Source organism: Lactuca serriola, chromosome 8 (genome assembly GCF_051521515.1).
Source record: "Lactuca serriola cultivar US96UC23 chromosome 8, Lser_US96UC23_V15, whole genome shotgun sequence".
Taxonomy (NCBI): Eukaryota; Viridiplantae; Streptophyta; class Magnoliopsida; order Asterales; family Asteraceae; genus Lactuca; species Lactuca serriola.
Window position 1 is genome coordinate 175,839,667 of NC_136415.1, and position 14,031 is coordinate 175,853,697.

Below are 14,031 nucleotides of genomic sequence, written 5' to 3' on the forward strand. Positions count from 1 at the left end.
TTTATAGCCAGAAAGTGAGCACTCTTAGTCAAACGATCAACAATCACCCATATCGTATCGGATCCTCAGGCAGTTCTAGGAAGTTTTGTAATGAAGTCCATGGTTAGATGCTCCCATTTCCATTAAGGAATCTCCAATGGTTGCAACTTCCCATGCGGTTTCTGGTGTTCCGCCTTGACCTTCCGACAGGTCATACATTCTTCCACAAATTGAGCCACATCATTCTTCATTCCATGCCACTGGTAAGCCTCATGAAGGTCGCAATACATTTTAGTAGCACCAGGATGGATAGAAATTTTTGACTTATGAGACTCATCCATTAGGGTTTTCCGATTTCCCCCGGTATATGGAACCCAAACCCTACCGTAGCGAGTCAGCAAACCCCGCCCGTCTTGTTCCATCTTAGGCAACTCTTTCCCAATCTTCTCACGCCTGATGTTTTCCTCCAGTATTGCCGTCTTTTGGGCGTCTCGGATTAGATCTAACAAAGAGGACACCATCGTGATCCGGAGACACTTAGCTCGAATCGGTTCGACAGATTGTTTACGACTGAGAGCATCAGCTACCACATTAGCTTTACCGGGGTGGTAGTGAATTTCACAATCATAATCTTTTACCACATCCAACCATCGGATCTGCCTCATGTTCAAATCCCGCCGCTCGAACAAATATTTCAGACTCTTATGGTCAGTGTATATGATACACTTCACTCCATAGAGATAGTGCCTCCAAATCTTAAGAGTGAAACAATAGCCAAAGCTCTAAATCATGAGTGGGGTAGTTCCATTCGTGGGGTTTCAGCTATCGGGAGGCATAGGCTATCACCCTGTCCCGTTGTATTAACACGGCACCAAGACCCTGAAGCAATGCATCGCAGTAAACCACCATATCCTCAACCCTATCAGGTAAGGCCAAAATCATAGCATCACACAATCGCTTCCTCAGCTCATCAAACGCAAATTTTTGCTCCGGACCCCAAATGAATTTCACTGATTTCTTGGTCAATCGGGTGAGTGGCAAGGCAATTTTAGAGAATTTTCCAATGAACCTATGGTAATAACCGGCTAAACCATAGAAACTACGAATTTCAGAAGGTGTTTTTGGAATCTCCCATTGTTTAACCGCATTAACCTTGGCTTGATTGACCTTAATACGGTGTTTTTTTTACCACAAGCCCCAAGAACTGAACTTCTTCTAACCAAAATTCACATTTTGAGAATTTAGCATAAAGCCTTTCTCTTGCCAGAGTTTCCAGAATCTCCCGAAGGTGTTGCTCATGCTCTTCTTTGGTCTTAGAATAGACCAAGATGTCATCAATGAACACAATGACCGAACGGTTAAGCATCGGGCTACACACCCGGTTCATGAGATCCATAAACGATGCGGGTTCATTGGAGAGCCCAAAAGGCATCACCACGAACTCAAAATGCCCATAGCGAGTACGTAATGTTGTTTTCTCAATGTCTTCTTCACGAACCCGCATCTGATGGTAACCGCAACGTAAATTAATCTTGGAGAACCAAGACGCTCCTTGAAACTGATCGAAAAGATTGTCAATACGTGGCAACGGGTACCTATTCTTTATCGTGCACTTGTTTAGTTCCCCATAATCAATACACATTCGTTGGGATCCATCTTTATTCTTCACAAAGATAATAGGAGCACCCCAAGGCGAGCAGCTTGGCCGTATAAACCCTTTATCACTTATTTATTGAAGTTGATTTTGGAGCTCTTTCATTTCAGGTGGTGCCAAGCGGTAAGGAGATTTCGCTACCGGAGTCGCACCTAGCACCAAATCAATGTGAAACTCCACTTGCCGAATAGGTGGCAAGCCAGGGAGTTCCTCCGGAAAGACATCGTTGAAGTCGGAAACGATAGGAACGTCGTCTAGTGCTATAGCAGAAGAGTAAGAAGCCATAGCCAGGTGGGGAATGTCCCCCTGAATAATAAGTTCTCCACCTCTAGGGTTTCGAATACGAACTTGCTTCTTACGACAGTGGATTTCCGCATCAAACGCATCAAGCCAATCCATGTCTATGATAATGCAGAGCTCTCGCATCGCAATAGGGATAAGATCAATTCGGGAACTCCTGCATGCTAACGAATTCCCGAATCTCGGTACGTAAAATGGTCGTGTACCGACTGACCAACCAGGCCTCGTTCCCTGCAAACGAGGGGCAAAAAGATAGCATCTCCAAGAACTTGGCGTTCAGGTCACTAAAGGACTCCGTAGTCTGCTGTAAGGCCATGAACTCTTGCTGCATCCGTTGCTGCTCCACCTTAGGCATATATTGTGCCTCGAACCTCTCCACAAATTGGGCCCAAGACATGGCCCTCACTTCTTCTTCGTTCAATAGAGTGGTGATGGTGTTCCACCATGTCTTTCCCCTTTTTCGCAGCTGATTCATGGCGATCACTACTTTGTATTGGTCCGGGCACCCAACAGTTATGAAGGCGCCCTCAACATCTGACACCCAGTGCTTAGCAGAAACTGGGTCGGATTCACCGTTCCAAAGAGGAGGGCTACACTTGCTGAACTTCTCGAAGTAATATGTCGAATCCTGAACAGGCAAAGCCGGTAATGCTCCCACGAGAATAGCCGCGAGGCGCTCATCTAGAAGAGCACCGACTTGGTTGATTTATGTCGTTGGTCACACCCGGGATTAGTTCGTTGAAAGTGTTATTGAATTCCTCAGCGACAATATCCCTAACTTGCTCCATTTGGAGCTGATTAAGTCGAGCAGGCGGAGCCATTGGTATCCACAGAAGAAGGAAAATCTTAGAAACAATTCAGCCTAGATATTTATAGGAAGACAAACCACTCAGCTTGCTGAAAATTTTTCAACCTTGCCCCGACCCAAAACCGGCACCGATGTTTCAAATAGTAGGGGCCCTTCTACTACCTTCCACACAAGTTCCAATTTCGCATTCGCGTCTAGTTTCGAAATTTCCAATTCGCTCTAGCCGTTAATTTTACAACTCTCTCACATGTTAATACTAACTAAGTGTGTAATCTAATATTTTAAGGCTTGTAGAATCCAATTCATAGTCAACAATTTAACATAAACATTTAACATAAGAAATAAGGCTTACTTGGCTGGCTGACTGGCACACCGCGACATCTTCCACTACAAGTCTTTAGAAGGTTTGAAAAATATTTTAAAAAGAAAATAAACTCTTATAGAGCCTCAAATTTGAGTCTAGAACATCCACAAGAATGCCTAGTTCCCTCAAATTGTGGCTCTGATACCAACTTGTAACACCCAAATTTTTGCAAAAATTTTAAACTTTTAAAACCCATCGTACATTAAATTAAAACAACTGAAATAGTCATAACATAATCCATCTACTTAATAATCTTGTAAAATAAGTGCGGAAGCAATAATAATAATAAGGTCCCAACAAAAATAACTAGTAGTGATGTCCCGGTGCTCCATGTCAAGCCCTAGCCTCTTTAATCTTAACACCTGAAAAGTTATAAGGGAAACCGTAAGCACAAAGCTTAGTGAATTCAAACACAAACATTGTACTAACATTCATATTTACTAACCCTAATCCATTTTCCATTTATAGTTTTATAATAAGGGCAAAGAACAAATCAACGCCAATAATACAAGAAGGACTTGTAGGTTTGAGCCGCACCGGGAAGATCCCGTATCACTTGGCCCTAATCACCGCACCTCACGATGAGTATTACGTTGGTGATCTTACCTACCCACCGCACCGGTAAATCCGTATCCTTTGGTGGTGTCCCCATATCCATGATTAGTTACATACAATGCACATGTACGAATTAAAACAATACTTATATAGCATGCTTTTATAATAAATTCAAGTAATCACACACGAGCTAACTAGCAAACACAATCATCAATACAACGGTGTGAGAGAACTCACCTTGAGTGAGTAGTAAGGATAGATAAGAATCAAATAATGCTACCAAGCTTGAGCAAACTTCAAAACCTCACCTAAGAAGGACCAAAGGTTAGAAAGGAGAAGTAATGAAGCTATGAGTTGAGAAAGGAGTAATCACAACAAGGTCTCTAAAACAGACCTGCTGTTTAAAACGGATTTACTCCAAAATCTAAAACAGAAACATCGCTTTAACTAAATTATATAGGAAACTATGATTGCTCAGGATTCCACAACTATAAAGCACTCATTCTAACTCCAAAAGATGAATTAAATATGAATTTTACAAAATGGTGTATCACTTATGTCTCCAACAATACAGTCAAGTGATGTTGGCCAATTCTACCTAACATTTGAGTAGAATTCGTCCAAACCAAAATTAATAGATGTAAAGGACATACAAATTAAAGTCTCAGAGTTGGAATTGAATGAAAAGAATCTCCTAAACTCCAGATATAAAATTCACATTGTGGACAATCACAGCACTAGCAAAAGCTGGTGACTGCCCACTAATCTGGAGTGTGGATCCATTCTAACCAATTTATAATTGGAAATAACACCCCATCTTCTCCAGATCTTAAATTCATAATATAAGGAACATATAGCAACTTGGAATCACTCTGGATCCTTTTCCAAGCCTTAGAAATGATGAAAACAAAATGACATATCAGAACAGACCCGGATCAGACCTAACAGCAAAGATGCCATTCTTTCCCATAGATAAAGTCCTTATCAGTGAGGTTGGCCTTCTTAAGAAAGTTATCCAACTCAATTTTTGAACCTTTGGAACTGGTTTGGGGTCCGTTTGATTTCTAGAGCTCACGATATGAGTTTTACAAAATGACTACAGATCTGATGGAAAACAGAATCGTAGCCACCCGTGATTCCTTTTTGGCTTATCCATCCTTCTCCCTTTGAAACACATTTTAAGATGTGTTCATCATCCCAATTTAGTCCCCATGATCATGGTGGTACTAAAAAGGGTTAGGTATCATTAGGATTTCATTTTGCCACAAGATTGTAATAACAATCAACATGAAAATGAACATAAAACACATAAAATCACCATTCTCCCTTTTAGGGTTTCCATGATCTTTTGCCACATGTAATCCCCTAGATCCATCATCCACCATATATGGGGTGAAGATAGGACCTTGAGATGATGTATAACATACAATTACAAATCAAATAAGAAGGAGAAGAAGTGAAGATGAAATCATAAAACTAGAACAAGGTTATGGATCAAGTTGTAAGAAATGATAAGGAGGTTCATACCAATATGAATCAAGGCTGGAAATGAACAAGAATTAAGCTCCAAACAACATCCCCTTGGCTGCTCTTGATCCCAAAGAGATAGAGGACGATTTTATAGAGAGAGAGAGAGAGGGAGGGTTTAGAGTGTTTTTCTTGTGTGTGTTCCAAATGACTCAATTAACACATTAAGTACTATTTACTAGATGGACTTTGCAAGTAGGCCCATAGTCCATGGACTTCAATAAAAGGAGTTTACAAGATGATCAAAAGAGTCCAATAACATAAGAAATCAGACATTAGTTAAATAAATTAACCCAAGGTTACAAGGATAATTAAATTAAAATAACCAAACGTACCGAGAAAAACCGGGGCGTTACAGCAATGTACTCTGATTCACACGTTGAATCAGCTACGGTTTCCTGCTTGGAACTTTTCCAAGTTACTGCTCCTCCATTCAAAGTAAAGACCCAGCTCGACTGCGAACGGTAGTTGTCCCTGTTGGTCTGAAAGTTGGCGTCACTATACCCTCGCACCTTCAAGTCATCACTCCCTCCGAGGACTAAGAACCATTCCTTCGTCCTCCGAAGGTACTTAAGGATATTCTTGACCGCAATCCATTGGGCTCTGCCAGGGTTCCCTTGATATCTACTAACCATGCTCAAAGAAAAGGCTACATCAGGGCGAGTATAAGTCATAGCATACATGATTGAGCCAACTGCGGAAGCGTGTGGTACTCGGCTCATTTCTGCTATTTCAGCTGCGGTACTCGGACTTTGAGTCTTACTCAACTTGGCATTACTTTGTGTTGGTAATTCTCCCTTCTTCGAGTTTTCCATACTAAAACGTTTTAGTACTTTATCTAAGTAAGTGTTCTGACTAAGTCCAATTAGTCTCTTACTTCCTTCTCTCACTATCCTTATTCCCAAAATATAGGAAGCCTCTCCGAGGTCCTTCATAGCGAAGCATTTCCTGAGCCAGGACTTAACCTCTTGTAGATTCAGGACGTCGTTTCCTATGAGTAGTATGTCATCGACATACAGAGCGAGGAAGCTTACTATACTCCCACTGGCTTTGACATATACACATGATTCATCCTCGCTTCGTACAAATCCAAACTCTTTGACTTTCTCATCGAAGCAAAGATTCCATCTGCGAGACGCTTGCTTAAGTCCATAAATGGACTTCTCAAGCTTACACACTCTATTTGGATGCTTCGGATAGACAAAACCCTCTGGCTGAGCCATGTAAACATCCTCAGCCAACTTCCCATTAAGGAAAGTGGTTTTGACATCCATTTTCCAAATCTCATAATCGTGAAATGCGGCAATTGCTAGCATCACTCTAATGGATTTTATCTTCGCAACTGGTGAGAAGGTCTCATCATAGTCAACTCCAGGAGTTTGAGTAAATCCTTTCGCAACCAATCGTGCCTTATATGTGTGTACGTTTCCATCCACGTCGGTCTTCTTCTTGAAGATCCATTTGCACCCAACGGTCTTACGTCCGGGCACATTATCAACCAAATTCCAAACTTGGTTGTCATACATGGACTGGATCTCGCTGTCCATTGCCTCTTTCCATTTCGTAGACTCCGAGCCTACCATGGCTTCCTTATAGCTGCTAGGTTCGTCTAGATTTATTAGTGTACCATCAATAATATACGTGTCCCCTTCGGTAGTAATATGAAAACCATAAAACTGGGGTTGAACTCTAACTCTTTCGGTACGTCTAAGAGGCAATGATTCGTCAAACGATTCAACCGGAGTTTCCTCCTCGGGTTGAGTGCCAGCGGTAGAGGTTCCTTCATCTATCGACTCTTGAATCTCTTCAAGCTCGATTTGCCTCCCACTGTCTCCTTGGCTTATGAGTTCTCGCTCTCGAAAAACTCCTATCCTCGCAACAAAGACAACATTGTCCTTCGGTCTATAGAAGAGATATCCAAAGGATTTTTGTGGGTAGCCGATGAAAAAACATTGCTCACTACGAGGTTCGAGTTTGTCGTGAGTATCTCGTCTTACGAAAGCCTCGCAACCCCAAACCTTGATATGTGCTAACGAGGGAGCTTTCCCTGTCCACATTTCATGAGGTGTTTTGGCAACCTTCTTAGTAGGGACTCGGTTAAGGATATGGGCGGAAGTCTCTAAGGCATACCCCCAAAATGAGATAGGTAGTGAAGCACGACTCATCATAGAGCGAACCATGTCTAACAAGGTTCGATTACGCCTTTCTGCCACACCATTCAACTGCGGTGTCCTAGGTGGCGTCAATTATGAAACTATTCCACACTCCTTGAGATAGTCGTGGAATTCAAGACTTAGGTACTCTCCTCCTCGATCGGATCGAAGCATCTTCATTTTCCTGCCCAATTGATTCTCCACTTCATTCTTGAACTCTTTGAACCTTTCAAACGTTTCTGACTTTTGCTTGATTAAGTAGATATACCCATATCTACTATAGTAATCGGTAAAAGTCACATAGAAGCGGTTTCCATCCTTCGTGGTTGATCTAAAGGGTCCACATACATCGGTATGTATGAGGTCCAATAAACCCTCACATCTTTCACATGTACTAGCGAAGGGTGACTTGGTCATCTTTCCAAGTAAACAAGAATCGCATGTGTCATCTTCCCTAAGGTCGAATGACTCCAACACTCCATCCTTTTGGAGTTGGGCTGTGCGCTTCTTGTTGACATGTCCAAGACGATAATGCCACAAGGATGCTCTATCCATACCATTGGAAGAATCCATGCATAAAACATCATTTCCTAAGTTATCTACAATCATAACAGTTTCATAAATTCCATTACACGGTATTGCTTCAAAATATAAGACACCATTTAGATAAGCAAGAATAGAACCATTCTCATTATTAAAAGAAAATCTAAAACCTTGTCTAAGCAAACCATGAAATGAAATGATGTTTCTTGCCATTTTTGGCGAATAGCAACAATTGTTCAAATCTAAACATAAGCCATTCCTAAGCACTAAAGAATACACTCCAATCTTGGTCACAGGCGACGATCTTCTGTTTCCCATGATTAGATTTATTCTTCCATGCTCCACATCCCTATTTCTTCTTAGTCCCTGCTATTCAGAACAAATATGGTAACCACAACCGGTATTAAGGACCCAAGAAATAGCATGAGATGAATCATTAGATTTAATTGTTTATATACCTGCGAAAGATGGCTTGATCTTTCCTTCCCTTATGGCTTGCAGGTAGTTTGGGCAGCTTCTCTTCTAATGCCTTATTTTGTGGCAGTGGTGGCACTCTGCCTCCTTCGGGTTAGGGTTAGGCTTAGCGGGATCAACTTTGGTCCCACTAGAAGAGGAACCATCTCGGGACTTTCCCTTGCGGTGGCTCTTAGACGGAGCCTTCCTCTTCTTGCCTCTTCCTTGCCCAATGGCCATAACAGGAGCAGCGGGTGGATTGGGAGTGGGTGCAACAGACTTGTCCTTGAGGTTGCTTTCAGGAACCCTAAGGAGACCTTGGAGCTTACTTAGGGTGACCTCTTCTTTGTTCATGTGGTAGGTCATCCTAAATTGATTGTAACACGGAGGCAAAGAGTGAAGCACCATGTCGATCGCCAAGTCTTCCCCAAAGTCAACATTCAACTTGCGAAGACGATCGACATACCTTTGCGTCTTTTGCAGGTGCATGGTTAGAGATTCTCCATGACCCATTTTGGCGGAAATCATGTTAGTGAAAATCTCGTAACGCTCCTGCTTCGCGTTTTGGTGGTATCTCTCCAACAAGTCTTGGTGCATTTCGTACGGATACATGTCCTCATAGGACTTTTGGAATTCGGCGTTCATTGTGGCTATCATGATGAAATGAACCTTCGTTGCATCACGTTCATGAGTCTCAAAAGCAGTCATTTCAGCTGGAGTAGTGATTTCTGGGTTGATTTTCTCGAGCTTCTCATCGAGGACATACTCCTTGTCCTCATAGCGAGCAATTGTGCGAATGTATCTTATCCATTCGCTAAAGTTCGTTCCATCGAAAGTCACCTTTTGGCAAAGGTGCATCAATGTGAATGAACTAGCAACAGCGTTGTTCGCGTTCGACATCTACAAATAGAAAGGACAAAGATAGATTAGAATTTGAATCCCTAATAATCACCCAATAAGAAAATTAGGGCTAGGATCCGAAAACAATATTTACATATTAGAAAAGGGATGCCGTAATCTAACATGCAAACAATTTGAAGGTAAGTGAATGACGATTCACTAATTCTCCACCATGAAAACATAACTTTAAGTTCTTAAATGTATTGAGAATTACTAGGTTTGGATGAGATTCATTGAAACTTTTCAATGGCATGTTTAAATCTCGATATGCCCCTCTCGTTTGTGACTGGGATACCGAGGATTACAAAGTGGGTGTGAATTACCATGCAAATTCACATGGTGCCTTCATTGTAACGATCACCTATTCGATGTGCCGGTAAACCACACACGCTCCATCGAACTATGATAAACAATGAATCACCCTTTTCCACCTTTGCTTAGAACCAATTAGTGTGCCGGTAAACCACACACGCTCCACTAACTTCTTAGCAAGGGTACAAAGTGTAATTTCATGGGATTGCATCAATTCACTTTTCCTAAAGTAACTAGGATTGGGAAATTTTAAAAAAAATGTAGTTACTTTGTATTTCATATTATACTTTTAATGAATGGATGAGGTTGCCCTATCCTACCCGTTCGGCTAACGACCCTCCACCGATCAAGCAAGCGGTGGGTGTGAGTGTACACCCATTAAGCACCATTTTATAGGCAGCAACCTTATACCTACCTTATAGACCGGCTTCGTGAATGAGACCTACTAACGGTAAGACTAGCATTTAAATTATACATATATATATATATATATATATATATATATATATATATATTAATCTTGTAATATTATATTAGTATAGGGTTGAATTTTTTAAACTTGTAAAATTCTAGGGTTTGAAATTTAAATTGTCTAAATTAAACTTTTAATCACAAAACATAAATTTCAAAACTTGAGGGCAAGTTTTGAACTTTTCAAAACACAGGGGATCAAATAACAAATAATCTAAATTAACATTTAATCACATAATTATCCATATTTGAATTATTTAATAGTTTCTTGCAAAACAATTTACCAATTTAATTAAAATAATTAATCAATTATCACATAAGGAAATAAATATTTTATTAATTGATAAATATCTTCAATTAGATCAAGAATCTACTCATATATATCATAAAATAGAATTTATATTGATCTAATATGATAAAAGCAAGTATCTCAAAGATAAACAACAAGAAATCCTGAAGTTAGCTCTTCCTGACGCTTAGACTCGCCGAGTTCCACAATGGACTCGCCGAGTCTAGCCTACTCGCCGAGTCCACTATGGGACTCGCCGAGTTCATCAGGCAGAAACACAAAATTCGAATTTTGAAGGCATCAAACAAGCAACCAATGCATCAATTCAATAGAAACCAATCTAGGCTCTGATACCACTATTGGGTTTTGGCCATATGAACATTCCTATGTGCACATGCAAACCCTAATGCTTGGATCTAGGTTTCTCTAATTAAACATGCATTGAATCCAAGACTTCTAATGACTAATAGAGCATAATAACATAAGAAAGCAGAATTAGAAGATTACCTTGAATCACTTGCTTGATCTTCTTATCCTTGGAGCTTTAGAGTCACAATTGTCACTCCTCTAATGGCTTACAAACACCAACTTGCAAGAGGATGATTTGAGAGAGAGGAGAGGGAAGAGAAAATCGGCCTGGGTTTCTTTTCTATGCAAGAGTGCGGATTTCTCTTGACCCCTAGGGTCTATTTATACTAGTAAGGCTCCTAGGGTTTCACCCTTAAACCCTAATTAGATAACTTAGGCCCTAAGCAATCCTATACCCTAATTGATAAGCCTTTGGACAATTTCAAGGCCTATCCAAAGTCCTTAAAAACCGTCCACCATTATCCATAAGGGATTTATAGCCCAAAGTAGAACTATCACACAATTGACAGTTTATACCCCTTTATTCAATTAATCTCTTTAAGTCACCAAATTAATTCTCAATTAATTTATGACTTATATTAATCAAATAATAATATTATTATTCCTTATATTATTCTCATAATATATTAATAATATTTCTTCCCTCATAATAAATCATCCTGTCAAGTTGCTATGGTGAAGGCAACCCAAAAGGACCATGCACAACCGGGTCAAATACTTGCCTAATATAGTTGCAGCCTTAGAAATTATTCCAACAAAAAGACCATCTATTTTTTGGACATCATGTGCGACACATACCATTAACCTTATGCTCGAAGGTACTTGCATTATTTTGTTTATTTATTGTATTTATTACTTTATTACTTGATTTTGTTTTAATATCTTTAATTTTATACTATAATTTGTTATTTAATCGTGTTTATTTCTTCAAGGTATTGGTTCACTCCCAAGGTTTAAGAAAATTCTAGATCAAGCAAAGAAGCTAATCATCTTCATTTACGCTCACCACAAAACCTTGGCGATGATGAGAAGTTACACAAACAAAAGAGAAATTATCCGACCGGGAGCAAGGTTGTAGAACTCGTTACTCGGTACCTGTTCGGCCGACTACCGAGTAGCGAGTACTAGAGTACTCGGATTTGGAAATTTGTGTAGAAATATTTTTAGGGAAATTATATATGTCAAAATCATAAGATAAAATCATAAGTTGATTAAATATATAACAAAATTGGATACATGTGAATACACAAAAAATGAAAAACACATAATGGTCTCATTTCGTGAATAATTATTGAAAATATAAGATATATATGTAGTAATAATCACATGTGTGTGTGTTAGATAATAAATCATTAAGTATATTATACATATTAATCACCGAATTGACCAAATTTCACAACACTACTCAGTTCGTAAGGGGCTGATCGAGGAGTACTCGGGATTATGTAACTTGCCTCGGCAAGGGGGGAGTAGTGAGTACTTGTAGGAGTAATCGGCCAACTCGGCGAGTTTTACAACACTGACCGGGAGTCACGAGATTTGCTTCCGCCTTTCTAAAATTACAAAGTTTGGCGGAAAAAAGGAGCAACTAAGACATATGTTCTCTAGCACCGAATGGGAGGAATGTAAATTTTCTAGTACACCTAAAGGGATTGCCTTATATAAAACGGTGTCAAGTGTCCATTTTTGGTCCGGTGTGAGACAATGTTTAAAGGTGTTCTCCCCTTTGGTGAAAGTCCTTCGAATGGTTGACGCGGATTGGAAGCCCTCAATGGGTTTTGTTTACGGGGAGATTAAAGTTGCTAAAGAAGAAATTATCACATCATTGGGCGGTAACGAGAAAGCTTACAAGCATATTATAGATATCATAAACAAAAAGATGAAAGGTCGTCTAGATTCAAGTTTACATTTAACGTCTTATCTTTTGAATCCATATTATCATTATAAGGATCCACAACTCCAATATGATCCTGATATAATGAATTCGGTTCTTGATTTTTTTGATACATTACTTTGTGACAATTTTGAGATGCAAAGGCAAGTTGTAACAATTGACTTGCCAAAGTACAAAAAAAAAGTTGATAGATTTGGTTGTGATCTTGCAATTAAAAATTGTAAGGTGAATGATGTCGAGTTTGATCCGGGTAATTCATTTTACTTTTAGTTATCTATTTTAGTATCTTATAAAATTTTGATATTTATCAATTAATAATGTGTTCTTTTTTTTAATTGTAGCTAGTTGGTGGGGACTATTTGGTGGCACAACTCCTCATTTGACAAAGATTGCAATGAGGATTCTTTCTTTGACTAGTAGTTCATCGGGTTATGAAAGGAATTGGAGCACGTTTGAAGGGGTTAGTATATTATTAAATTTATATTTTATAAAATTTAATAGTTTATATATTAAGCACATTTCGACTCTTTATTATGTTCACATTTCTAGGTACATACAAAAAAACGAAATAGATTGGAGGCAAACAAATTGAACAATCTTGTCTATGTTCAATTCAATGCTAGTTTAATGGAAAAAAACCAAAAGCGAAAAGATAGAAATATGGAGGTGTTGTTAGCAAATGATTTAATCTCGACTCAAGAATGGATTGTTGATGTGGATGAAGTAGACCCCGAAATGGTTAATGAAGATCTAGGAACCGATGATAATCAAGCACCCCGAGAAAGTCCAAGAACGAGGGAACTTTCCGATGAAGATTTTGAGTCCGAGTGTGAGGAGCAAGTGTTAGAAGAAGACGAATATGAGTCGGATGGGGTTCAAATAATGGAAGTGTGTGGAGAGGATTAGAAGATAATATGTTTTATTTTTGTGCTATTTAAACTTGTTATGAACTTGTTGGATGATGATTTGGTGTGTTTGTTGAACTTATTATTAACTTTTTATGTTTGTTTTGGTCTTTTGGATGATAATTTATTGTGTTTATTAAACTTTTATGCTTATTTACTTATATTATTATGATTAAATTTAGATTTATTAATTTTTAAATTATTTTCTTAATAATTAATGGTTTCCGATTAATCCCCCGATTAATCCCCGCCTAGCCGATTAATCCCTTGACCCTAGTCCACCGTCGAGCTACTGTCAAACGATTTTTGCAACCTTGATATATATATATATATATATATATATATATATATATATATATATATATATATATATATATATATATATATATATGAGAAAATGACAAAAATAGCAATTTACACTAATGGCATTACAAAAATAGCCAAAAAAATCGAAATTACAAAATTAGCCCATAATTTCGCAGATGGAGATGCCCCATCTGCGAAATCAGCATCTCATCTGCAAATGTACAAGCACCTAAAGCACAGCTGTGCTTT

At 39.0% G+C, this 14,031-nt stretch overlaps 1 protein-coding gene across 1 annotated transcript; it reads left to right on the forward strand.

Moving 5' to 3' along the window:
- The first annotated feature begins 12,448 nt into the window (after positions 1-12,448).
- On the forward strand, positions 12,449-13,477 carry LOC145067630 (uncharacterized). Its single transcript, XM_079014727.1, has 3 exons — positions 12,449-12,821; positions 12,913-13,031; positions 13,121-13,477. The coding sequence occupies exons 1-3, from the start codon at positions 12,449-12,451 to the stop codon at positions 13,475-13,477; spliced, it is 849 nt and encodes a 282-aa protein (XP_078870853.1).
- The last annotated feature ends 554 nt before the right edge of the window (positions 13,478-14,031 follow it).